This window comes from Parambassis ranga, chromosome 15, assembly GCF_900634625.1.
Source record: "Parambassis ranga chromosome 15, fParRan2.1, whole genome shotgun sequence".
NCBI lineage: Eukaryota > Metazoa > Chordata > Actinopteri > Ambassidae > Parambassis > Parambassis ranga.
The window spans coordinates 378,621-404,893 of NC_041035.1; the positions used below are offsets into that span (position 1 = coordinate 378,621).

A 26,273-nucleotide genomic window follows, 5' to 3' on the forward strand; every position below is an offset into this window, starting at 1 on the left:
TCTTTGTAATATGACATTTTAATTAACTTTTAAAATCAATGTATCCCTCATACATACTTTATCATTTACCTAGGAATCCACATGTGTCTTTTGGACTGGATGCTTTATTCTTGTAATACAGTCATTAGGGGTTGAGAGGCTGGGACAGCCTGGTCAAGACCCCAGACTATCACAGGACCACACTGAAACGACTCACATCCACACCTAGTATGACCTCTTTGAAATGTGTGGAAGCTGGAGTATCTGTAGAAAACCCACACAGACAAACTGGGCCAACACAAAGGCACTGGCTGCCAGGTTTAAACCTCTGCAGGCCTCTGGTTTAGGAGTCTGGATGCTCAGTGTTTGCTGTTCATAAGTGCTCCTCTGCTTTCCTTGCTGAACCAGCTGACTGATGGCCAGCCAACCAGTGCCCCTGTCTGTTACTTAGTATTTGGATGCTGATGCCTAGCAATTCACTTCATTTAATACATTTTCAGCAAGATTAATAAAGATGATGCATGATAATGTTTTAGACATTTATTATAACAATAGCAACATTTCTGATTAGTCGTATGGTTTGCAGGACATCATGATGTTCATATGATATGGCAGCCTTTAAACGACAAAAAGGTAGACCAAGTGAAAACAATAAAACATGTTTACTGTGGAGAAATGTGATGTATTAGGTGTGTGTGACCAACATGGACACAGACCCTCTGTATGACTGACCCACACAATCTGTATTGAAGATAGAACTCTCTTGCAAAATCTATTCTTAATGTTTACATGTGTGTGCTAATGGGGAGAGTCTTGTGTTGATCAAACGTCACCACCCTCATCACCATCATCCAACAGGAACTCACTGATGTCTTCTCTCATCCGGAACCTACAGAGCACAGTGTCTCCATTAGTGTGTATTTTTAGTAAGTAACTGTCCTTTTCCAAAGCACGCTACTAGCTGCCACACAACAGATCTTCTATCAGAGGAATCCTGATACTTTGGATTATGATGATGATAATGCTAGCAGTCACTGCATAACTCAGAAAATTGTGTTAGACAGTGAGAACATCACTCACACTGTGATGATAATACTAATGCTGCCTCACCTCCTAAGCCTCCTCTGAGCCTCAGACAGGATGTATGCTGGTAGATGCTCCACTGACAACTGAAGGAACACAAACAAAGGGTCAGAGCTCACGATTGAACTAGATTTTAAAGATTCAACACACATCCTGACACCGGTTGTAAAAATCTGTTCTGCCCATAAGACTTTGCCTAAATAAACATGGCTAAACGGGACAAACTGAGGGGCCTGACTACAGCCAGCCATAAGGCCGTGTCCTTAGATACATGTTTAAAAGTGAGTACCCCTCTTTCTCTCTTTTGTTGTGTAGAATATAATTAAAAATGATCTGATGGAATTGGACCTTAGTATTAGAAAAACACAGGTGTACAGACCTCTATAAAAACAGACGTTTTGACAGTTTGCTGCTCTGGAACATTCAGGTGTGTGTTAACACCATGACAAAGAGGAAGACAGAAACAATGGTGTTAGAGAAGCAGCTGCTGCACATCAGTCTGAAAGACTTCTAAAACCATTTCAAACTATTTGGGGTTCAGTGTTCTACAGTGAGAAAGATTATTCACAAGTGGAAACATTCAAGAGTCAGTCTTCACAGGAGTGGACGTCCAGATTATTCACCACAAGATCAGAGAAGTACATAAAACACAACACATTTCAGCAGAAACACCTCATAGCAGCACTGTAAGACTTTGTCCACACTGCATGAAGTATGTTGGTGGAACTGCTGAAAATAGAGCAAGTTCCTCTGTAAGGGTGAGTGGTCAACTTTGAGGCCACGCCCTGCCCACACTGTAACACTTTTGAAAGAGTTTTGGAATGCGTCTGTTCCCTATGGTCCTGGGTGGACTAGTGAATTTCAGCTCAGTTGGATGAAGTATGTGAGGCGTGAAAAGTTTTGTAGCAGGGTCAGAAATCACCAAAAATGACCACAATATTCAAAATACTTTTCTGTTGGTTTTGGAGGGGGGGGGGGGGTACTAACTGTATGTCCAGTTTTTCTCTTAGTCCAATAGTTCCTCAGCATTTCTATTAAAACAACCTGTCATGGTTGTCCTTGTAACGTACGATGTTCATTGCACTGTCCAAGGACTCTAAGGATGCTGCAGATACATAACTTACAATGGAGACACAATGTAAAGTCACTGTATGAAGATGTAACGTCCCAGCAGCTGTGGGGACGGTAACTGCAGTTTTAACTGTGACCATAGACTCTGAACATGTAGGTTTATAGGTTCACGTTCTTCTCACACACATGTGTTTATGCATTGAGCATGTTAATGCACATGTTACTTACCATGTCTTTGATGGTCAGCTGGCAGCTGTAACACAACAGGCTCTTCAGATCAGGTGTCTTTACACTGTAATATTACACAAACACTGTGAGGCCTGGGGAGAAGGGCAGCATTTGATGGTTTGGAACTGTAACTGGTGTTGGGCCATTTGGTCTGCATGTTAAATGATACTGAGAAAACCATGTAAACAATATGAATGAAGCAACGGTCACCAGTGTGTTCTTAAATAGTGCCTAAAGTAAGAGAAATAATCACACACTTGCCTAGCAGAGGAACAGCAGCCTACACCACTCCCACAGCCCTCTGTTCCAGCACCAGAACAGCACTGTCCACTGGCAGTAGGCTGCTCTGGACCTGCATGAAAAGTGAGGACAAAGGACCAAAAAGTTCAAAGCTCCAAGAAATCCAGACAGCATGAAGGGAGGTGAACCACCACTAAAGGTATACTACACCTGTGTTCTTACTTCCAGTAGGTTTGGCCTGGGAGAGCTGAGTCGAGACCTGTGTAGCCTGAAATGCTGAGGCCTTCTCTGAAGAGGGAGACAACAGTAGTCATGTAGGGCAACTTAACACACCGATGCTGTATCTATAGTATCTGAGGCAAACGGGGAACGTCTGCAGTTCTTACAGTCAAAACTGAACACTTTAAAAACTAAAACAAGTTGATGTTTATTTGGGGTTCAAATAATGTAATTTCATTTTGGTTTAAAGCATGTGACCTCTCAGAAACTGGTGTTTCATTTGGTCCCATTATAATCACTGTACTGTACTAATAGGCTAATCTGTTGTCCAGACTTGTGTTTTTATTTCTGAATAACATATGAAGTACACATTATATTGTGATATCCAGCATCCCCTCTGGCCAACATCTCTATAAGCAGCACTCACCAACAGCCGTGTCCATGGTGCACATACAAAGCAGACATCGGTCACAGAGGTTCGTTGAAATGGAGCTTCTGCCGGCGGTCTGCAGCTTCTCGCTGGTCCTGTACAACAGCAGGCAGGTTAGGGCAAACACTTGGTCTGATCGTCAAACACTAATGTACCCACTGACCTGTAGATGGTGCTGACAGTGGACGGGAAGTCCACCTGCAGCTTTGTGACGAAGCTTTCTGTCAGACAGTGGACGCTGGCCCTGTCAGGCGTCTGTAGTAAAGACACACACACACACAGCACACAACAGGCTGAAAGATAACAAAAACAGCAGTTTATCTCAATACCCTCTGGCACCATACTGATGTTCTGTTGAAAGTATCAAGCTGGAAGGGAGAGAAGACTTAAGGAGGCTACCACACGATCAGACCATCATTCTAACAGTTTGGTTAGAAAATACAACCAAACCTGAGCCAAGATAGTGATGTTCCATACTAAAGTACAAACTGTGCACATGCACCTACACACAGATGCTTGTTCTGTGCTTTGTGTCAAAGTTTGATTTCTTTAGTTGCTCTTACTGTGCAGCAAACCCCCGTTCATGTTAGTTTGTAGGTGTCTAGGTGTCCAGAATGAACACATCCATGACTGTGACTGGGCTGTGAAAGGACCTGTTTAACAGCTCGGTGAAGACACGCCGCCTTTGATTCCTCCTGACGTCATTCATCGACTGTCTGCTCTGTGATCTTACCTTAGTGTTCAGGCTTGGTATGACAACACACGGTACGTTGAACATGTGGTTGTAGGAGGCTATTTCATTGGCTGAGTAGTCCCTCATGGGCCTCACTACTATTATGTCCCCATATCTTGAGTCTGAAAACCCCTGTTAGAACAAACAGAACAATGTTTAACGCTTCTTGAAATATGTAGCGTTCTCATACATATGGCCACTACTTTCAGCTGGTTGTGATGCATACGCACCGTGTCCTGAGCCAGCTGAGCTCCTCTTCCCAGCGATATACTGGTGAGCAGTTTAACAGCCAGTCTGGTGCAGTTGTCCCCCAGCATTAGTTTGCTGTAGCCTTTGCTTCGAGCTATGTGAACCAGCAGGTGCTGTCTTTAGAGAGAACATGCAGCATGGTGAACATCGGAGCATCATCTTTATGTGGTACATCCCATGGAAACTGATTGGGTTGTAGATAGGGTGCCCATGGTTAGATCCCTAACCTTTGTTTAACCTCATGTTGACCATTGTCCGGCCCTCTGACAAACCCAGTGTTTTCTGTCACCACGTGTTCTCCTAGTGCTAATATAATGAGCTTCAACAACAGCTAAAATACAAATACATTCAGCATTATGACAACAAACTGCCATATTTGTGCTGGGTTGGTTTTAACAAAGAAGTACACATGGTTTTAGTCAGACTACAGGCAGGTCTACGGACAAAGGGCTGGATGACCTCCAGGAGATCAGGAGCTAATTAAAGCTCATTAAATGATGTGTATATATATATATAGATAAATATCCACTTGAATATAAACACAAGAGTTTCAGCTCGACAACATCAACAACATCATATTTGTTGATGTAATGTATCATGTTTGTTCCTCTCTCTGTCCTTCATCCTCTCTGTCCTGTCTCCCTCTTCTTCTCCTCTCTCTCTCCTTCATCCTCTCGGTCCTGTCTCCCTCTTCTTCTCCTCTCTCTCTCCTTCATCCTCTCTGTCCTGTCTCCCTCTTCTTCTCCTCTCTCTCTCTCCTTCATCCTCTCTGTCCTGTCTCCCTCTTCTTCTCCTCCTCTACCCGGCCAACTGTCAGCAGGAAGGTTCTCCTTATGAGTCGGGTCCTGTTCAAAGTTTCTTCCTGTTAAAAGGAGGTTTTTTCTTGCCACTGTTGCTCTTAAGTGGGTTTATGCTCTGGGTTCCTTATTGTTGATGCAATATGAAGGAGAACCTAGTTTAACCTGCATGGGAAGTGTGTCAAGAAAAACTAAATGCTGTTAAAAAAAGAAAGAGTTTGTGAGCAATCTGACGAAGATTAGGGAACAACTTTAGGGAACAACAATATACCAGCTGTGAAGACAAAATGTCATCAAACACTGCCCACAAGGTGCAGTGCTCTGAGCTAGATCACATACTTCAGTGTGTTGAGCAGGTCTTCCCTGGCTGTCAGAGTCTTAGCCGAGCCAATCAGCTGCTGCAGTCGCTGGGTGTGGGACTCCTGAACATAAGGCACAGACGTCTCCTCCTGATCCTGTGCTGTCAAGTCATTGCTTCTCTTGGCCTGAATAAAGTGATCCACAGCTGCTTTGTAGGTGCTGGCCAGCTGCTCTGAAGGGGATGGTGCTGCCACTACAACTGAATTGGGAAGATCCAGAACCTTAATGGGGGGAAGTCCAATAACAGCGTTATTCAAAATGTGAACCACTGTAGGCTTGTTATAAATGTTGCAGCAGTTCAGCAGGACTTTTACTGTGTTAGACATGTGACTTTGTCAGATTGCTGTGTGACGTTTATGCTTAATCACTAAGGTCTTTATCTGGAGATGAGATCAGACTGTAGTCAGCGCTTAGAGTGAAGACCTGTTCCAGAGGCATGATGTGGAAGGGGAAACCGGCAGCTTTGAACACTGCCTGGAGCTCAGACACCTTCCTCTGTCTTTCCTCCACAGTCTGATTCACAGCACAGCCCTCTGGAAACAAACACACACAACCCTTCAGAATCATGTCAGTTACAACATTCAACAACAATTAATGCAATTAAACACATAGTGTACCATCAATGTAGATAATGCCAGGCAGGAATCTCAGCTTCTTGTGGGCATTCTGATTCAAACCCTAAAAACCAAGGATTTTACTTTGATTAAAAACACATTGTATTCATATATATACAATTATCCTTCCCTGCCCAAGGAAACAACAGGATGCAACATTTACAAACATCCACTGAACACTTCATGAAATGAATGATAAAGCTGGTCATCTAGAAAGTCAACCCCACAGTGAGCAAGGCCTTATTACTTCTCTTTGTGTTGGGAAGGTTTTCATTTACTGAGACACGTGTCCAACAAGGACACCCAGTTATTACTTCTTTGGTACCTGTGCAGATTTTCAACCTGTTTTTATAATGACTACAGACAACAAGGGACTGGTGAACAGAGAAACATACAGACCTCTTGGACTTGATTAAGCATTGCACAGGAGGAAGGACCTCCAGACACAGCCAACAGCACCTGTAACCAGAGGAGGCACACACAGTTAGGCCCGTTTTAAAGACAATACATCAGGGCAGCGCCTGTGTGGAAAAATGGAGCACTTGGTTTACCTTCTCTCCAGGAAAGATGATTCTGTTTTTCCCAAGTGTGGCTCTGAACTTGTGAACGAAGTACTCCTTAAAACAGCCCCTGAGACAGACATAGAAGTGATTCTATCAAAAACAGTCATAGCTTGAACATGTTGAAGAAAGGCCTTTCTTCATACTTTAGTAATCAAGTATTTTAACCTCCACACTGCTCCTCAGTATGCGGTCAGTGCTGTGTCTCACCTGCAGTACGTGTCTGCTGTCCTGATGACCACAGCTGTGGATGCCTCTTTGCATTTGCCACATTTCTTAGAGACACTAATAAACAGAGGAGAATAAAAACATGGATTTGTATGTTGCAACACGATGTAAACAAAGGACAGAGGGACTGTGTCCAGCCAGCAGTGTTTAAAGGGTTTGTCTGTGTCACGGTAATACGTGAGTTTGTAGATGTGTTTTTACCCAGGTCATCCCTCAGCCCCGTACTGACACCAAGTGCTGCTCCCATACTGTAACAATAACACTAAAACTGCCCTAAAGCTGAGCCTGCCCAGCCATTAGAGCTAGAATAAACAATTAAACTGGGCTGTAATGTGTTAATATTACATCAATAAGTCTGACACCACACTTTAACTGTAGCCCTCAGCATGCCTTATTATTTTATTCTAGAAACACTCAAATTCCAAATCAAAGTTATTGATTTGTAGAACATGGCTACTGATCAATGAACCTCAGATAACACTTTGTCATAATTTAAATGAACTCCAGTTCCTCCTGAGTACTCCTAGCACTGCTGTGGCTCCTCCAGTGGTCCTCTGGGTGCAGTGGTGTAGAGGGCTGTATTTGTGTACCTGTGGTTAAACACGATGAGCTTCAGGTGATCACCTCAGTAGAACCAGGTGTGCCTGTGTTGATGTTCACAGGAGCTGCAGTAGTTATACATGTAACGTGCTGATATATAAAGCACTAAGTTGTTTTTTAGTGAATATTCTGTCAGTAAATGAGGGTGTTGATGATCGGCAGGTCCGGAGACTCAGACACACAGCCTACCTGGGCAGGTCTGCGCGCTCCAGCTGGTCGGGGTACTCTTCCACCACCTGGCACATCGCTCCAAAAGATCAGGTTCAGTCACCTTGAAGACTCGTGGTTCTACAAACTGCTCCAACTTCCCCCCACAAATAAAAACGTGTCTGAAACAGCCTCCTGTGTCAACACTGTCTGTTCTTGATGACGTCAGGAGCCCTCCGCTGGTCAGCATTAAATGGCGCATGCTGCCACCACCTGGTGTGGCGGACTGTGTTCTGTGGTGGTGACTCTACATGGGGACATTTATATATGGACGACAGCACGCAGCGTCTGTCTGCTGCTGGTGGCAGGTCCTCTTTTGAGGAGGACCCATAATCCTTTGCTCTTCCTACTTGTTGCAGGTATGATGTTCGGACAGTAGATGGCGTGGTTACCCCATTTGGCTTGGTTACAGCGGTGCAAGTGAAGCGCTGATCTCACAACCCGGTGGATGCAGCACCAGCGCTTCTCCGTGAGCTTGTAGATTCCTGGTTTTTTTAGGTCATCCTCTCGGCATCGTTTTGACACCCACCAACGAGTGCTGCTCCCAATGTTTACTTCCCGGCATGCCATCTCCAGCCAGCTGGAAGTAGAACCTCTGCTGGAGACAGTTCATGACGGATCGATGCAGAGCCACCATGCTTGTACGTTATGTGTTCAACTCGCTGTACGGATAGTGGACTAGCTGCTAGCCGTTTGGCCGGTCGGACCTCTTCCTCTCTCGGGCAGCAAGCTGTTGTCGACGCTCGCAGGTCCCTCCGGCTCCATGATGGCGATGTTTCGCAGCTTTGTCTCGAGCACCCAGCTCCGTCAGCAGCAGCCCAGCAGCGGCCCCGGCTCCCTGGCAGCCCCGGCCGAGGGCATCGAAAGCCAGTTCTCCTGCCCCATCTGCCTCGAGGTCTACCACAAACCCGTCAGCATTGCCAGCTGTGCTCACACGTAAAGTAGCTACTTGTTGTATGATGTATGTGGTGGAGTCAGGGGGATATGTTGGTGTGTGGTAGGAGCTCAGCTCCGTCATCACAGCTGAGCTCAGGTCAGGGCTCTGTTTTTGAAGTAAAGACATCTGGGACAGCTCCTCCAACACTTGATCCCATGATATAATAATCAATAACAACAGCATCAACAACAACAATCATAACCACAACAATAATAATCATAATAATAATAACAATAACAACAACAACAACAACAACAACAACAACAACAATAATAATAATAATAATAATAATAATAGTCTTGCCTCATAGCTTCATTCGCCCACATGTTCCCAGACCTTTAAACATCACATAATTAAAAACGCGTAGTTTTCAATGAAACGAAATTTTTAACGCGCGAACGACGTCTGCAAGTTTTGCGACTATGGCCCTCGGCGCTCTCCGTAGTTTAGAGAACAACAGGAAGCGATGCAGCAGAAACCAAATAAACACACTACTCCCAAGCTTCTATATTCAGTGAGACTGCAGTGTTTCTGTTGTGAAGTCTGTTGTGTTATATTACAGTGTGTGGGTAAGTCGTTTAGTTACACTTCTGTCCTGACTGGGAGCTGGCGTGTTTGTTTGCTGGGGTAGCTTCCACCTAACAGGTTTGATGGGACAGATGAAGCCACTGACTTGGCTTGGTAATTAATGTACCTGCAGTGAACACGCTCTGCAACAGGTAACACAAAGGTAATATTTAATCTGTCACTGTTTTACATCAGTGCAGTCAGTGTACATGGAGGAAAGTTCCTAAAAACACACTGTATCTTACTTCTGTGGGATGATTGCATGATGCCACAGTGAAGCTGGCCTATCGTTCAGAATCAGTTTTGTGACAGTTTATTCTGTACTTTCGTCTGACCTAGCTGGGCTGGTTTGATCATCCTTGAGTCCAGATTAACATGTAACACTAGACATCTCTTAATAGGGCCTCCTACCTTCTGCTGCCAAAAGTGAACGTTTGTTTTTGCCAGATTGAATGTGTCTGCCTTGAATGATCATTTTCACATTGCTTCATTTCAGTCTTTCATCAGATGTTGTGACCTCACAGAGCAGTTTTAGCCCTCGGTTGGTGTTCGATATCTGAAAGAAAGGACAATGGTCCACTTCACTGTGACATGGTAATGTTCAGCAGAAACATCTCAGTTGTCTTAATCAGAGATAGTCTGAGTCAGGACAAACATGGATGTGAACGAGGAAAACCTGACCTGGCAGAACCACTTCTTTTTATGATTTATTTATGGGGTTTGAATCATTAGAGAGACAGTATACTACACCTCATGTACGCAGTGAGGTTAATACAGAGAGCCAAAGTACAAACAAGGTTCACCCCCCCTCCCTCCCAGACAGAGAAGTATCATGAGATAGGATGAAAAGGGTTTTTGACACAATCACTATGGTGATGACGGTCCATACACATAAAACATATAGACAAGTCACGCATGCTCATACATGTACAGAAACCCAAGCAGATAGGCAGATACATCGCGTGGACTGGGGGGGGGGGGTCTGACAGGCAGTCCAAACATGTCCTCGCTTTTTGCTTCATAGGTGAAAACAGGCTGGAACAAAGTAGAAGGGCAATGCTCACATGCAGAAGGCTGACAGGAGCGGGACTAGCTCCTATTCCCATGCTCTACCTGTATACATGTACTTTGAATGGTGCTAAACATTTGATCATGCCTCACTAGCTGTGAGAATCTCCAGCTTATATTAAAGCGACTTGTAAATTGAATATCTAGGCCTTTCTATTGGTCTGTTCGTCTGGACATGGAAGGGTTAATGCAAGAAACACGAGTGTTTTTAAATGACCCTGAGGACTCTGAACAACAGTTCCCCATATTACCCACACTTAGAAAGAAACGGTCTAAGTCACACTTGTCTGTTGTCGGCTGCAGGTTCTGTGGGGAATGTCTGCAGCCATGTCTTCAGGTCACCTCTCCTCTCTGCCCTCTGTGCCGTGTGCCCTTTGACCCAAAGAAAGTGGAACGGTCCTCCAGTGTAGAGAAGCAGCTGGCCTCATACAAAGCACCGTGCAGAGGCTGTAGCAAGAAGGTAGGTACGACCCAGGTCACAACATCCTGGATGCAGCCGCTGCTTTGGATTTATGAATGTTTATTGTTTGGCAGCGCCCTCCAGTCACATGGAGTTAGTCCTATATAATTATATCCTGAAACAGAGTGTGTGTGTGTGCTCTGTCTTTCTGTGTGTGTGTGTGTGTGTGTGTGTGTGTGTGTGTGTGTGTGTGTGTGCTCTGTCTTTCTGTGTGTGTGTGTGTGTGTGCTCTGTCTTTCTCTGTGTGTGTGTGTGTGTGTGTGCTCTGTCTTTCTGTGTGTGTGTGCTCTGTCTTTCTGTGTGTGTGCTCTGTCTTTCTGTGTGTGTGTGCTCTGTCTTTCTGTGTGTGTGTGTGTGCTCTGTCTTTCTGTGTGTGTGTGCTCTGTCTTTCTGTGTGTGTGCTCTGTCTTTCTCTGTGTGTGTGCTCTGTCTTTCTGTGTGTGTGTGTGTGCTCTGTCTTTCTGTGTGTGTGTGCTCTGTCTTTCTGTGTGTGTGTGTGTGTGTGTGCTCTGTCTTTCTGTGTGTGTGCTTGTATTCTCAGGTGACCCTGGTAAAGATGAGGTCACACATTGCTTCCTGTTCTAAAGTACATGAGCAAATAGCCAACTGTCCCAAGTTCGTCCCTGTGGTACCCACGTCCCAACCTATACCAAGGTACACAAACTCTTAACACAATCACGGTTTGTTTATGGATTGTTAACATGTAGTTGATATGTATCCGTATAAAAAGTCGTCATGCTACATTTAATCACATGATAACGCCTATAGTGGAAACACAAAGCCGAGTGTTTATGTCTGTGGTTTCTGTGTGTTTGTCCTCACATACGCAGCAATATTCCAAACCGGTCAACATTTGTGTGCCCGTTCTGTGGAGCCAGAAACCTGGACCAGCAGGAACTGGTGAATCATTGTATGGACAACCATCGTAATGATCCCAATAAAGTGGTGAGAGCAGATCTAATACATCATGCAGTCATCCTGCAAGTGTTTGCCATTCCACCAATAACCCAGGGAAACCCAAAAAGCATGGGAAGGTCTCTGTGTGACTATAGAAACAAAGTGTGGTTCTTGGTCTTTACTCCTGTTCAAAGTTCAGAGTTAGCAGTAAGAGCCACATGTCGATGAATGATTGTAAATGGATATCAGAGGCATTAGATAGTAGTTAGTGGACCTGTGTTGATGAAATGATTCATGTGACAGAGCCTCAGAATTGAAAAACCTGGGTGGTTACCACCCAAAGGGTGTTATCAGAGCATCACATTCTTCAGCCTCCCTCCCAAATGTTCTCCCAGCTGGTGGGGGAGTGCCTGGGGATTCTCCAGGAGGAGATGGAGGTAGTTTCAGGGAGGCATGGGCCTCTCGTTCCCCTGTTATTAAAGTACCCCTGATGAATGAAGTTTGGAGAATGGATCAGTGGATGGAGGAATAGATGTGACGTGTGAATGTCCTATGAGGGGTAAACACTTACAAACTAAACTTTGCACCACCAGGTCTGTCCAGTCTGTTCAGCGATGCCGTGGGGAGATCCGAGCTACAAGAGCTCCAACTTTCTGCAGCACCTCCTCCACAGACATAAATTCTCATACGACACCTTTGTTGTGAGTTTAATACGGTCCTTAAAAGTGATATTTGTTACTTGGATGATGCAGTTAACATTCTTCCCCTTTATTGTTTGGGTTTTACAGTGCTGGTGTAGTGGGCTAGGCCTAGCCTACAGGCTGTTGCCACTACCAAAACAGATTGCATGACAATAATGAGGCAGCCTTCGTGGCTCTGTCTTCTGAACCATGTTTGCATGTTCTTAGACATCTTACTCAGTGTGGCTTTTTAAACGATGGTTGCATTGTGTAGCTAGTGGTGACTGTTGTATTTTTGTATTTTGTCAGGACTACAGCATTGATGAGGAGGCAGCACTGCAGGCAGCTCTGGCCCTCTCACTGGCTGAAAACTGATAACAGACTCACCCTCATCCCTCTATACTGCGACTGTTCCTCTATGGATCCATCCTGTTTTCACAGGACCCACAGGAGCAGGGTCAGCTTTGGACATGGTGATAACCACACGTCTTTTCTGGATGTGGATACATCTTTGATGCTTCATGGATTTGACCGTTTGAAGACACAACACTGTGTGGGTTTGGTTTGGATCCTATGATTGTATCAAGATAAACTGCATTTAGTTGTTGGGACTGATCCAAGCCAACACCCATCCTACATCAGCTTCATGATTTGCAACACACAGATGCAGTTTGCTGCGACCTGGACCACCACAGCATGAAGGGCTATCCCCCCTATTTGTGGTGCGGGCCTCGGACCACCAGTAACTCCTGGCTGCAGGGACCCACTGAGTAACCTGGCTGCTGCTCAGGAACACAGCTCCGATTCCCTCTACAGTGTGGTCTGCACTGACCAGGATGGAAGTTCACTTTATGAAAAATTCCAAAATCTAGTCAGCAAGATCCGTTTAGGAGTTCCACTAAAAAATGACTGTTACAATAATCGGGTAACAGCAGCAGGCTTGTTATACACACAGCAGTAAGAACATTTTGCATTGCTGCACAGAGTAAAGACCCCCCCCAGAGCACCGGTCATGTAGAGGCTGACTTACAGGTAACACAATCAGGCGACTTCCATTCTTCAGCCTTACACGTTCACAGCAGTAACACCCAGAAAAAGAAATTAATTAATTTGTGCAGCCAATCCCGGAACTTCTGTGTGCTCTGTTTGACAGTGATTTAACTGAGGATCAATAATATCCGGAGAAGCAGCTACGTATATCCACATATACAACAGATAGAAGAGTGATTGATAGGTTCACAGCCTATGTACATTGGTAAAATGTTCAAAGATGGTTTTTTTCAACATAGCCAGGAACAGAGTGTGATCGACGGGCTTGTGGGCTGAAGCACTGTTGTGGTGGTAGAGCACTTCTCTTGCTGAATCTTCACCCTTCTCCGGGTAGTCCATAACAGCATAGAGGCTGCACATTGTTCCTGCACCTTCTGTATTTGGCTTTGCTGGGAGCTGGATACTCTGGCTGTGTCCATGTAGTGATAACTTCTTTGGTAAAGGCGTAGTAAACATTTCTTCCATAGTAACAAATTACTAGATCGGGCCTTCTGGACTTTGTTGTGGGTCACTGCATACACACCATGCTCAGACATACTCGGCTCCATGCTCAGACATACTCAGCTCCATGCCCAGACATACTCGGCTCCATACTCGTCTCCATGCTCAGACATACTCGTCTCCATGCTCAGATATACTCAGCTCCATGCCCAGACATACTCGGCTCCATACTCGTCTCCATGCTCAGACATACTCGTCTCCATGCTCAGACATACTCGTCTCCATGCTCAGACATACTCGTCTCCATGCTCAGACATACTCGTCTCCATGCTCAGACATACTCGTCTCCATGCTCAGACATACTCGTCTCCATGCTCAGCATACTCGGCTCCATGCCCAGACATACTCGGCTCCATGCCCAGACATACTCGGCTCCAGACATACTCGGCTCCATGCCCAGACATACTCGGCTCCATGCTCAGACATACTCAGCTCTGTGTTCCTTTGTGTTGTTGAATCATATCATAGATGTTGTCAGTAGTCCCCTGTATAATGGTGACTAACATGTGATGAAGGTTCTCAGTCATCCAGGTCATTTTCATTTAGAAGGTTGAAGCGAGGCGTCTGGACTTGTAGAGTTTTCTGGAAGCTTCATCAGTTCTGACTGTTTGGTGGGAAACATGGTTTATATGTGGTGGAGGAGCTCAGTCTGTGGGTCTGTGTGAAACTCACAAACACTAGGTCTGGATGTCTCCATACTTACCTGTGCTGGTCTGACTGTGTGGTGTTTTTCTTGTCATTACTTTGGAGTGGCAGTCCTGTGTGTTGAGGACTATCATGCATCTTCCTTTGTCTGCTGATAGATGGTGATGTTCTGGTCTTTCTGTAGTGAGAACAAGGCCTTGGAGAGGTTAGATGGCGGCGCTCTGGCGGTGCAGAGTGTGGCTGTGACCTTTATCCGAGTTGTTAAGCTTCAGTGTCTGTCAGGTTGTTGTTCTGCTGCTTGGATGAGCAGTCCAGACACCTGGCTTTGACCCTCTGAATGGTGACTAACAGTTCAGAATTAAGCAGTCTGTCAGACTAGTGTAGTTTTCCACCATACTGACTTATGTAATCAGGAAATGAGGGACATGAAGGAAGGCTCATTTATCTTAGTCACTTTACCTGTTTAATAACATGTTGGAATATTCAGTTATATTAAAGGTTTTCTATGCGAGGTCTGTTCTTAGACACTGATTACTTGGAATATTCAGTCAAAAGTTTTTAAATGAACTCTGCATTATTATTTTTGTCACTGCACCTGCATGTAACAAGAGTTTGTATCTTTCACTGTGGGCCACTGACTTATCAATCACCCTTTACACGAACTAGGCTTTGAAGTTTAAAATAAAATCATTTTAATTATAATTTTATATATATAAAATTCTAATTTGAAAATACAAAAACATGTACATATACAAGGGTTAAAAAATTCCAATGAGATGCAAAACAATGTTATTTATTGTTCGTTTGTATGTCTATAAATATGAAGTTAGATGAATAAACACATGTTTAAGATGGCCTGGAATGATTCTCAACAACTGATTTGCATATTAACTAATATCAGGTTGTATATATCTGTACAATGCCCACAACACTGTACTTTAACCAGTAGGTGGCAGTCTTTCCTTAATCCATCTGTTTCCTACATTGGGGAGCAGGAGCCTATGCCAGCTGTCAGTGGACAAGGGGCAGGGTAAACCCTGGGAGGTTGCCAGTCTTTCACAGGGCCACAGAGACACACTCACACCCACAGCCAATTCAGAGTCCCCCTGCATGCAAACCTTTAGTATGTGGGAAGAAGGAGCACCTGGAAAAAACCAAACTCATACAGAAAGACCTGTGGGTTCAACCGAGGAACCTTGCTGTGAGGTGACAGTACCACTGCACCACCATCCTTGTCCTTTAGAAAGCCATGTACTGATCCCAACCAACACACACATACAGATACTTGCTGTGAATGCAAAGATGATTCCACAGAATGCATTCATCCTTTTTAAATAATAATAATTATTCCTGTTTATTTGACTCTATCGTTGCAGAATGTTTGGTTTCAACAAATCTGTACCTTTCCAGTCATCAAATGTTAAGTGTAAGTTCATTTGAATAAGCAGCATGTACCATTTTCTCTACACATCATGTGATTGTTCTCCTGTGTGATGGATGGTGAGGAGGAAAGTCTTAATTACTGCAGGAAAATACTCAAAGTTACACTTTGAACCTGTCGTCAGCTGATACAAACACTCCACATCCTTGAACCTTGATCCTTAGAAACACATTTGTTGTTAAAAAAGATCCATTGTAAGTGAAGGTAGTACTCAGCGTGTTCAGACTGAACATGTGGAGTGTGAGGTGACTTTACTGTGACTGTATGACTCTGTCAGTCATGATGATGAACCAAGGTCAGACCTGGTCTGTGACAGTCCCATCCTGCTACCAGCAGCTTCAATCAAAGACAGGTTCTGTTTATTGTGAGGATTTCCTCTCTGTGTGTGTCTTTATTAAGTAAAGGAGCTGTAATAATGTGGGGAAACCTACAGAACAATGAATCACTCATTGAAAGTGGTTCAAGACATAAAGTCTATGTTACATATAGGACTGTAGTTTGTGTGTTTTGGAGACTGACACCACAGAGCCACAGGTGTTTGTCTTTTTATATATGAATATATATGAATAAGGGAATTGTACCAGTGACCCTGAAACATCTACTGTTATTGTTTTTGTCACCACATATATGATAATATTGAATACCCGTCTGTCAGAGGATCACACTGTTACTGTAGAAACAATAATCAGCCTCACTTTATTCTGCTGATTCAACCTGTCTGAAGTGTGTTAACGTTCAGAGCAATAATACAGACGTTACACTGCAGCTAAAACTGATGATAAAGGAGAGCTTTTGTCAAATAAAAGCTTTTTGCACCATTCCCCTTAAATAAAATGGAAATGGGCTGTATAGCTGTTTTTGATGTGTGGTCTCAAAAAATAGTCCAAATGAACCAATGCAAACAGTGAAAGTCCTCTTAAGTTATCCAAACATGGTGGCTTTGGGTAATTTGTGCCAAAGGACCTGGGTTAGGTTGTGCCAGTGGTTCATGGCTCAGGTGTCATATAATACAAAGAACACTGATGCCGGCTGGATCAGAGGCCAAACGCAGGTCAGATCAAGTATAAGCTGTTGAAGAGTTATTGGAGCACATAGCTTCAATTTAGCCTCAATCTGAACGTAAACCAGAACTGTGTTGGTGGAGACCGTTGATGATGAGATCAGTGTTTCTGAAGCAAAGGTGCAAGAGGCCTGTTGATGGAAAGCCCAGCTTCACATTTAGAGAGAAGGACAGAGTGAACTAGCCCACCACAAAAGCTTGGTGGCACAAGTTCCCATTCCCCTGCAGCACTGACAGGTGGAATGTCCAGTAGTCTGTGAAGATACTCAGATGCAGGTTGGTGCTCGTTAAATAAATAAATATTTTATACAGCATTATTGTTTGTGAGATTATTATTATTATTATTTGTGATAATTATCATTATCATTTCCCCCAGTGTATTCTGACTAATGGCACAGCTTACCCCGCACTGGGGGCAAGATAAAACCATTTTCTTCTAAAGCTATAATTCTCAGACAGTTTAAGATCCAAAGTGACTGCTCCCAGGGATGCACGACACCCTAAACTATATGTACATGTTTTAGTTGGAGGCATTCCTGTAACCCACTTTAAATAAAAACTGGCACTACTAGCCCACTCTCCCACTGTTTTCTATCTGTGGATAGAGGCATTTTATAAAACAAAGTATAATTCTGCAGTGTTCATTCAGCTGATTGTATAATATTATAGTACAAAGTGCAGCTTGGTGTATTTTACTGCTCTACACCACATTTCAGAGGGAGTGTTTTTATTTGACTGTTAGTTTAATAATTTTGTAAACTTGTACAGTACATATACATGAAAACGGTTTCTGTCTCTCTTCAAGTGTCCTTGGACCTGCTAACAGTAAAAATCACAGACTCCAGAAATATCTCACCAGGTTTCATTCAAACAAAGGGTCAAATGAAATGTCACCAAAAGGAAAAACCGAATGTTCTCTGAGAGAAAACACCACGCGTCTCCAAATCACCCATGGTGCATCATAGAATCAAACACCTCTGTCACCACACTCTGTCCACTTCACTACTGCCTGTTGTCCCTTTGCTGACGGTAAGGCGCGGCCACTCTCAACATGCCTTGCATCTGTGTCTCTCCCAGCCGGGTCTAGGTGTAGCATTAACCCTGTATTTAGCTGGTTGGAGGACCACACCAAACTTGCCCTCCAGACTGGGCAGAGAGCAGCCCGGTGGGACTGAGAGAGTGAACCGCTGTAAAATCCAGGACAGGAGGAGGAAGAGCTCCATCTTGGCCAAGGCCTCGCCCAGACACACCCTGACCCCGGTCCCGAATGGCAGGTAGCTGCAGGATGGGATGGTCAGACCTGTGCCTTCATTGTTTAGGAAGCGGCCTGCAGAGCAAGAACAGAGGATACTGATACTAGTGCTGGGATGGTAGAGCTGAGCTGACATGTGGGAACGAGTTCCATCCTGTTAGGAAGTCTACAGATGATTCATACATCCTTTCAGTTTGGTTCAGTTTGGTTGGTCCTTCAGTGGAGATGAATGATTCACATGTTGCTAAATGTTTTTATGTAAGTTACCTCTTTAAAGGTCACCATCAGTAATTACAGTACACTTCAGAATAAAACAGATTCACTGATTTGGATCTCACCAGGGTCAAAGAGCTCGGGTTTTGTCCATTCCTTCTCATCATGGTGCAGAGACCACAGGTTGATGACCACTCGAGTTCCTTTTCTCACAGTGAACTCACCAATGCTGGAGAGAAGACAGAAATCGATGTCTTAGGGCCTGAGTCACTGGAGTCTTTATCAAAACATACAAGTGGACATATATCGATGTCTTTGTAGGGCCTGAGTCACTGGAGTCTTTATCAAAACATACAAGTGGACATATATCGATGTCTTTGTAGGGCCTGAGTCACTGGAGTCTTTATCAAAACATACAAGTGGACATATATCGATGTCTTAGAGCCTGAGTCACTGGAGTCTTTATCAAAACATTGAATTCACAGACATGTAGTTGATGGTGGAGTACCCTGTCTATTTACTGCTGCTCATGGACCTTAAAGACCACTACTCATGGCTCTCTACTACCACCTTGTGGTTGTTAGCCGCTACTAGCCAGTTAAGAGGAAGCGTACCTCCATGTCTGTACAGACTCATTTAATAAATATAGGGAAGCTGCCGAGCATTCATTCTGAAATATTTGTGTGTTTTGTTATATTTAAAATTAAGTAGTAGAATCCAAGAGAAGAAAAGTTCATGTTGAGAAATTACACTGACGGCTGATGATATAAGATCGAAGCAGTTTTTTAAAGGAACACCAAATTTAAAGGAACACCATCGAGGCATTGTTAATATCTTGTTTACATTCACAAGAGCTAAACAAGGGTCTTTGCCTGTGGTGGCAAAGGGAACCCGAAACAAAACCCATATTACAAAAACATAAAGACACGATTTAACAAAGAATAGTACTTTGATATAGTCTCATTTTGTGGCTCTTTTACAGCACTATGAGTTTGTTAGTTGAGCATAATTTGTTCCTGTGTTTGTCTTCTTGTGAGAGTGTAATAGCAGTTCACCTGGTGTCACTGAGGGCCACATGGGGGATGAGCAGGGGGGCCACAGGACGGATCCGTAACACCTCCCTAATGGTGGCCTCCAGGTAGGGCAGACTTCCTCTGTCACTAAGCTGAGGAGACCGATGCCTCCCCACCTTACTGTCGAGCTCATCTTGGATGTTCATCTGCACCTGAACACATACACCCAAACACAGCCCAATGCATCTGTCAAGAACAGGAGTCTTTCCTGGGTCACCGTGTAACCCAGGAGAAGACTTTAATCTGGATTCACAGTGTTACACTTGTGGACTTGACAGAATAAAACAATCCATGTTAACCCTACTCCCAGCTCACCTGTGGGTAATGGATCAGGTAGATGATGGCCCATTTGAGCACCGTGGTGGTAGTTTCCACACCGGCACCGAAGATATCTCCTACAGTCATGAGAACATGGTCTTCACTGAGGCCCACTGACTCGGCATTGATTCCTGCAGTATTGTTATTCTCAGCGCTGCGTTTGGCTCTCAGCAGGGCGTCCAGCAGGTCTCTCTGCACGTGGTCACTGTAGTCTGCCTGGGACACCATGTCAACACACACAGAGACAGTTTGCTTCATAGGTTCACTCCTGAGGGCTGCTCTGATGTATGCCATGAATGTGAAGATGTTTAATGGTAGTAAAAAGAAAACGATGCTCCAGTTCTGGAGTTTTAAAGACAAGAACAATGACTTTCTTTACAATACAAACTGGGAGGACAGCTGCTGATCACTAAATTAGGTTGGGTTAATATGACTTATTTATTGTACTAGTTCTCTATGGGGAAGTCCCACAATCCGGTCCTATTGAGAAGCACACGCTGCCTGCAGTATCACTGCATGTGGTCAGAGACTGTACCTTGTGTTCAGCATATTTCTTCTGCAGAAGTTTGTCCCTGATGGAAACACATTGCTTTAGGAGATGGAGGTCTGGGCTGGGAAAAACCTGACAAGGCACAGATACAGACAGATAGCAGGCAAAGCTGTGAAGCTGTAGAAGAACTGTGCTGCTACTGGCTCTCCTCAGAGTGCTGGAGTCGTCTACCTGTAACCAGGGGAAGATGTCCACCAGGCTGTCTTTAGCCACAGTGTCCACAATGCCCTGGCTGTAACGCAGCATGCCCTCGAACTCTGGGTCTCCTCGGCAGTAGGAGGAGTTGAAGCAGAGGGAACAGATGACGTTGGTGACTGCACGGGTCAACTCAGGAGACAGATCGAGAGCCAGTCCAACAGCAGCTGCCTCAGACAGGGTGGAACACAGAGACTGGGCCTCTGCACAGACTTGGCAGAGCACAGACGACACATTTCCACTCACAGCCGTGTTCATCTGCATACACAGTACTGCACTCAGAGGGCAAGACTAAGTTTTATTAGTTTAAGTGTTCATAGAAAGATCAACACAGTAAAGTTATTGCAATGCAGAGACAGCTGTCTGGTGTATGACAGGGTCTTACAGGGTCATACAGGGTCATGACAGCTGTGATTCCTGATGTATCTGTACGTTTACAGTATTACAAGGATCACATTTTGTAATGTGTATAGTTTGTAGGTAAATCCCTGATCTACAATATAAACAGGTCATAAAACGTCTGAAATGCAGCAGAGCAGAGAAAGAATGAACTAATACTTCCAAGCCTTGTCTATAGAGGGAGCAGGAACAAACCATTCTTCTGTACTCACTGATCTTCTCAATGGAGGCACAGCCCTCTCCAAACATGCACAGAGCTCCATGGACTATTTTCCTGTGGAACCTCCAGGTAGCACTGTAGTCTCCAAATGCGATGTCTTTCCCATCTCTGGTCAGAATGTCTGTGGTTACCTTTATCACAAACAAGCAAACACAGGATGACAATGCTGCTCCACAGAGGGACTGGCTGTGGAAGAGTCTCACCCACAGTCCTGGGTCTCCCAGCAAACGTCTTCCCCTTCTTCAGTAGGACTTCTTTTGCGTGCACATGCTGATTGACGACAATGACGTTGTGGGAGCCCATCATCAAAGAATATGTTGGCCCATATTTGTCTTGCAACTCTTTGAAGAGCACATGAGGAGGGTGTGGACTTCGCAGGCTCAGCAAACTGCCTATCAGAGGCAGAGCTGGGAGGTGTGGAGGATCCTGAGGGCCCTGTTTAAACATCCAGAGTTTCAGCTGCTGCACCAACAGAGTCAGGCCCATCACCATAAAGACGTACACACAGAGACAGAGAAACCAAGGCATGTCCGGTTCAGCAGAGGAGCAGCTCACAGAGGAGCTGTGCAGGGCCGGCTTTTATACAGCAACCTCAATGCCAAAGCCTTGACTTGAATATTTAAGGCTGCACCAACTTGAACAAGATAAGATGACACTTGACTCAGGGAATCCTTGCAGGGAACCATGATGTAGCCTAACACTGAAGACTCATTCCTTGTCAACTGCTCCGAGAAAGAAGTTGGCTGCCAAATTCATTTGGAACAAACAGACAGACAGTGGTGTATGAGCAGTGGTGGAGGAAGTACTGCAGCTCGGTACTCAAGCAAAAGTACAATTACCCAGCAAAATATATACTCAGTGAAAGTAGAAGTGCTGCATCAACAATCCTACTAAAGAAAAACTCTAAGTACTTTTAAATGTACTTAAAGTATTCAAAGTAAAAGTACTCACACACTGAATACATATGATTGATTTCCAGAGGATGTGAACAGGTTAAAATAATCAAAGTAAAATGGAGCATGTGTAGTTAATGTCCATGTTCAGAAGCAGCTGTGGACAGGTCTGTGTGTCATGAGGCAGGCTGTGGGCATCAAGTGAACAGAGAGGCTGCTGATAACAAACAGGCATTCAGCATGTTTACTGTGTCAGTGTTCCTGCTGTAGATTCATGTGATGATTCATGTTCATCACACATTCATGGATGGACCTGTGTTAGCAGACAGCAGCTAACTAGTTAGCTCACTGAGCCAGAGCACCGGCATCATGACTGAGGCTCATTATAGAAACACAGCTGCAGCGTGACACCAGCTCCATGCAGAGTCTGACCTCACATCAGTCCAGCAGTACTACTGTACTTGTAACTACAGACATTGTAAAATCTGCAGTGGAGTAGAAAGTACAGCTAATAGCTGCAGAATGTGGTGGAGTCAACGTATGAAGTATGCACTATTATTTTTACTTACAAATACTTAGTTACATTCCTCCACTGTGCAGTCTTAACCTCTCATCTGTGTCTCTGTCTTCTTCCACCAGCTGTGTCCCTGTAAAAGAGACCAGGGCAGCTGCTGGTTTGTGTTTTGGGGTTTTTACTTCACGGTTCTGCAGCGGTGCTCTGAACCCAGATAATTACACGGTTATTAACAGCAGGGCTTCAGGTCCTCAGACCCCGACGACACAGTGACGTCACGTTCTCCTCGGAACAGTTTCCCTGTTCTCGTGGATATGGAATAATATACAATAATAATAATAATAATATATGGAGCCCACTCCAGCCATCTGTTGTGGTATGTGTTGTGTGACTTTTGCATGATAAGTTATGAAGCTTGTTTCACCCTGGGCTTCTGATCTGACAAACGCGTCACTATGTTTTTGTCCCTTCCTGCGCACCGTCGTTAGCCAAAACAGAAAATGGCTTCAGCTGAGGCTCAGCCGAGGTTTGGCCAGTCTGTCAAAGGGTTACTAGCCGACAAGGTGGGCTCCTGCAGCGGGGATGTGATCGCGCTGACCCGCCAGGTGCTGAAGGGTTCCCGCAGCCAGGAGGTAAATTAATGGTTAGTTTTAGTAAACCCTCGCGGAGGACTGGTTAACAGAGACCCGCCGACAGCACAGCCGGTATTTGAAGAGCTGGCTGTAGAGTCTGGTTCTGTGAAGGGGACGCTGCTGATGCAGGCTAGGACTTATGGACGCATTTAGATCCCGAGGGACATCAAGAAGAACAGATCCGCTGCCACCGTGTCCAGAAACAGTTACTAAGATAACATCCATACATCTGTAGCGTGTAGATTAGGTATGAAAACGGTCTGATATTAGAGCACTTCCTGCTACAGATAGATTTCTGATTACTGGTTTTATACGGTAAGATTACGATGATCAATAACCATGATCACTGAAAACAACTGATCCTTCGGACATGACATATTTAGTGACGTGAGGATGACGCCACAGAACCTCGTGGCCTGGACATAAACATAATGTTACTGTCTTTTCAGCTTCTTGGTCAAGCGGCACGGAACATGGTGATTCAGGAGGACGCCATCCTGCACTCTGAAGATGTAAGATGATTAATAATAATGATGATGATTAGAAGGTGAATCCGTGGTGTCTGCTCACATTTGTCTAATTCAGGATGTTTTGTCCTCTAGAGTCTAAGAAAGATGTCAATTATCACCACACATCTCCAATACCAGTAAGTAACAATGAACTCTTCATGGCTGGACTCAGGACTAGCAGGCTGAGGTTACTCAAAGCAGTTCAGGTCTTAGATCACCTGAGAATGTGGTCCTGAATTAGATATGCATGTAAAAACAGGTCATCAGTCACCCTGGACCCTGAAGTCCTCTGTACCAGAGTGTTCTAGAGACAACTGTGAGTCTGTCTGACAGTTAGAGCTCGGTGGAAACTGGCTCACACAGCAGAACAATGATCCAAAGCACAGCAGCTGATCAGAATCAGAATGACTGGAAAACAAGTCTGAAGTACTGTGGTGGGACCTTCAGAGGCCTGTTCATAGGTCAATGTTCAGAACCCTCTTGAACTGAACCCATGTTGTGAAGAAGAACGGACCAGAGTTCTTCCACAATGATGTGAGACTGATGAAGCCCTACAGGAAACCATTACTTCAACTTATTGATGCTGGATGGGGGTCTACCAGATACTGAATCCTGAGGGGACTTGGTGTTGAACACGTGTTTTTTCAGTGGCACAGAGAGAGAAAGTTCTAAGTTGTTGTTTGAAGTTTTATTTGCTAAATGCTACGATCAGATGATTTGAGGCGGCACTAACTTTTGAACAGGACTGTATCTGATTTGTTACAATGGAGCATGAAAGAGAACCGTCTAGAATCCATGTCTGCTGATACTCATGCACAGAGGGTCGTCTTCGCCATGTTGTGTCGAACCTGAAAACAACAGAAGAAAGCAGCACAGCAGTGGCGACAACAGCTCCAAGGCAGCAAACTGTAGCTTATCTCTGTGTTCTGGTTGTTGTCCTCTGAAGCTCTGTTTGTGCCAATATCAGCTGCACTGCACAGGTCCTAAGCTGTGTCACAAACATCATGCTATCTGTTGTTGATGAAACAGATGACGTGTGCATGAGAATCAATGTGCACGTGGCGTTTCAGAGAGCAGACGTAGGCTTCATTCAGACCGTGAGCAGCACTAACGTTTCTCTCTGTCTGTCTTCAGGCAGGAGGCCATACAGAAAAAGTAAGTCTAAACACACGCCTGCTCCGTGGAAGGAGCTGACATCACTGTCTCAGCAGAAAGTCACAACACAAGCTGATGATGTGCACTCACGTTACTGCTCCTTTAACCCTTCAGTGTGGAGCACTCGAAGAACCTGCAGGACCAGCTCCGACACCTACTGAAGTGACCCCCACACCACGCCGTTCCACATCATGCCCGTGGTGTGAGTGGTCACATAGAGTGAACTCACAGGACCACAGTAACATGTGACTGGTAGATGATGAGAACCTGTCCTTTCACTGGAAGGCAGGTTTATTTCCTCATGACGGCCGTTTTGTTAACGCTTTGTGCTGGTTTGTTTTGTGAGCCTCTGCACTGGACCTGAAGTGTCTGTCCATCCTGTTTTAGGAACACTCGGTTTCTTTACAGTCAGCGATCAACCGGATGCAGTTTGGCTTGTTTTTGTTTCAGCTATATGCTAATAATGTCAGCTGACTGACCTGCAGTGTGTTTGTTTACTGTTCATCATTAAATGATAATGATACATATGTTTTGTCAGCTGTAATACATATAAATAATGACATCACTGTGCGTTCAGTTCATTGCTTACTTAGTACAGTTGCCTGGTGTCAGTGTCCTCACTTAACTCTACCACAACTGCCATTTGTCCTCTCTCTCCTGCATGTGTTATACATATGCTGCATGTGGGTCCCCCTTCTTCTTGCCATCACATCACTCTGGGTCAGGGTCTACATCTGTCTAACCATTTGATTGTAAAACATGCTATACAAAAGAAATTCTTGAGAAAACCGTGTGTTCCATATGTTCCATAAACGTGAGTCATTCTTCATCAGTCCACAGAGCAGTGTGGTTTACAACACATTCTAGCAGCCACATGTGAAGATTACACATTATTATTTATATTTTATTTGTGAGGAACAGAGAATGAAGACACTGGTCCAGATCTCAGGCTGAATGAGAGTATTTTAAAAGACACCTGTAACAGAAGCCTTGCATTGGCTCATTGTCAGCTCCAAGTGCTGATAACAGGCAAAGGGACAAACAGATCAGCAGCCTGAAGGCCAAACAGCTGCTTGACCCTGGCAGTGTCCCTGATGCCAGTGTTGAGTTGTGTAAGCTGCACGTGTTCCACACCACTGTGGGCTGATGAAAGCAGCATTTTATCAAACCAGACGTGCAAGGCAGCAGAGGAATGCTTTCTGTACTACAAAAACATCTACAGGCACAATTAAAATATAAATATCACTATTGTCATTGATGAGGCTGCTCAAACAGCTCATTTCTCAGCTCACTGTTGTCTGGACAGCAGCTGCCCCACATGTCAAAACTGGAACTTGTATAAGACTCTCATTCATGGCATGTAACTAAAAGAAGAAGGGGGGTGGGTAAAATCATCAATCAGTCCATGAGGTGGAGCTCTACTGGAGGACAACAGTACAACTCTTA

General features: G+C 44.5%; 4 protein-coding genes across 8 annotated transcripts; 2 read left to right on the forward strand and 2 right to left on the reverse strand.

The window, feature by feature from the left end:
- Positions 1–364: 364 nt before the first annotated feature.
- ctu2 (cytosolic thiouridylase subunit 2 homolog (S. pombe)) lies at positions 365–8,029 on the reverse strand. Of its 2 annotated transcripts, none has more exons than XM_028423930.1 (16): positions 7,581–8,029; positions 6,774–6,848; positions 6,555–6,633; positions 6,403–6,462; positions 6,007–6,067; positions 5,813–5,922; positions 5,369–5,610; positions 4,214–4,349; positions 3,984–4,115; positions 3,414–3,505; positions 3,248–3,345; positions 2,824–2,889; positions 2,623–2,713; positions 2,362–2,425; positions 1,090–1,148; positions 365–868 (listed from the first exon to the last, which is right to left on the reverse strand). In XM_028423930.1, the coding sequence occupies exons 1-16, from the start codon at positions 7,634–7,636 to the stop codon at positions 802–804; spliced, it is 1,488 nt and encodes a 495-aa protein (XP_028279731.1). In that variant the 5' UTR covers positions 7,637–8,029; the 3' UTR covers positions 365–801. The 2 variants fall into 2 exon arrangements, with proteins under 2 accessions (XP_028279731.1, XP_028279730.1); XM_028423929.1 differs by having other exon boundaries at positions 2,812–2,889.
- A 119-nt stretch (positions 8,030–8,148) lies between these two features.
- rnf166 (ring finger protein 166) lies at positions 8,149–15,257 on the forward strand. Of its 4 annotated transcripts, XM_028423935.1 has the most exons (7): positions 9,018–9,104; positions 9,599–9,696; positions 10,474–10,630; positions 11,172–11,284; positions 11,461–11,575; positions 12,121–12,228; positions 12,517–15,257. In XM_028423935.1, the coding sequence occupies exons 2-7, from the start codon at positions 9,674–9,676 to the stop codon at positions 12,580–12,582; spliced, it is 582 nt and encodes a 193-aa protein (XP_028279736.1). In that variant the 5' UTR covers positions 9,018–9,104; positions 9,599–9,673; the 3' UTR covers positions 12,583–15,257. The 4 variants fall into 4 exon arrangements, with proteins under 4 accessions (XP_028279734.1, XP_028279737.1, XP_028279735.1 ...); XM_028423933.1 differs by lacking the exons at positions 9,018–9,104; positions 9,599–9,696 and adding an exon at positions 8,149–8,534; XM_028423936.1 differs by lacking the exons at positions 9,018–9,104; positions 9,599–9,696 and adding an exon at positions 8,366–8,493.
- A 2,693-nt stretch (positions 15,258–17,950) lies between these two features.
- On the reverse strand, positions 17,951–21,652 carry cyp17a1 (cytochrome P450, family 17, subfamily A, polypeptide 1). The gene is made up of 8 exons (XM_028422878.1): positions 21,332–21,652; positions 21,117–21,255; positions 20,482–20,717; positions 20,296–20,382; positions 19,758–19,976; positions 19,425–19,594; positions 18,495–18,598; positions 17,951–18,231 (listed from the first exon to the last, which is right to left on the reverse strand). The coding sequence occupies exons 1-8, from the start codon at positions 21,650–21,652 to the stop codon at positions 17,951–17,953; spliced, it is 1,557 nt and encodes a 518-aa protein (XP_028278679.1).
- A 1,361-nt stretch (positions 21,653–23,013) lies between these two features.
- borcs7 (BLOC-1 related complex subunit 7) lies at positions 23,014–25,392 on the forward strand. The gene is made up of 5 exons (XM_028422880.1): positions 23,014–23,163; positions 23,613–23,675; positions 23,766–23,809; positions 24,807–24,827; positions 24,942–25,392. The coding sequence occupies exons 1-5, from the start codon at positions 23,032–23,034 to the stop codon at positions 24,991–24,993; spliced, it is 312 nt and encodes a 103-aa protein (XP_028278681.1). The 5' UTR covers positions 23,014–23,031; the 3' UTR covers positions 24,994–25,392.
- Positions 25,393–26,273: the final 881 nt, after the last annotated feature.

Excerpts from the sequence above, each read along its gene's own strand:
- ctu2 (XM_028423929.1), bottom strand. The coding sequence starts at position 7,636 with ATGTGCCAGGTGGTGGAAGAGTACCCCGACCAGCTGGAGCGCGCAGAC. Across the intron at positions 4,350-5,368 it reads GACCTGCTCAACACACTGAA|ACAGCACCTGCTGGTTCACA; the intron begins GTATGTGATCTA and ends TTCTCTCTAAAG. Across the intron at positions 3,506-3,983 it reads TACCAAGCCTGAACACTAAG|ACGCCTGACAGGGCCAGCGT; the intron begins GTAAGATCACAG and ends TCTTTACTACAG.
- rnf166 (XM_028423933.1), top strand. The coding sequence starts at position 8,362 with ATGATGGCGATGTTTCGCAGCTTTGTCTCGAGCACCCAGCTCCGTCAG. Across the intron at positions 8,535-10,473 it reads ATTGCCAGCTGTGCTCACAC|GTTCTGTGGGGAATGTCTGC; the intron begins GTAAAGTAGCTA and ends TGTCGGCTGCAG. Across the intron at positions 11,285-11,460 it reads ACGTCCCAACCTATACCAAG|CAATATTCCAAACCGGTCAA; the intron begins GTACACAAACTC and ends TCACATACGCAG.
- cyp17a1 (XM_028422878.1), bottom strand. The coding sequence starts at position 21,652 with ATGCCTTGGTTTCTCTGTCTCTGTGTGTACGTCTTTATGGTGATGGGC. Across the intron at positions 21,256-21,331 it reads TTGCTGGGAGACCCAGGACT|GTAACCACAGACATTCTGAC; the intron begins GTGGGTGAGACT and ends TTTGTGATAAAG. Across the intron at positions 19,595-19,757 it reads ACCTGATCCATTACCCACAG|GTGCAGATGAACATCCAAGA; the intron begins GTGAGCTGGGAG and ends GTATGTGTTCAG.
- borcs7 (XM_028422880.1), top strand. The coding sequence starts at position 23,032 with ATGGCTTCAGCTGAGGCTCAGCCGAGGTTTGGCCAGTCTGTCAAAGGG. Across the intron at positions 23,164-23,612 it reads AGGGTTCCCGCAGCCAGGAG|CTTCTTGGTCAAGCGGCACG; the intron begins GTAAATTAATGG and ends CTGTCTTTTCAG. Across the intron at positions 23,676-23,765 it reads CCATCCTGCACTCTGAAGAT|AGTCTAAGAAAGATGTCAAT; the intron begins GTAAGATGATTA and ends TTTGTCCTCTAG.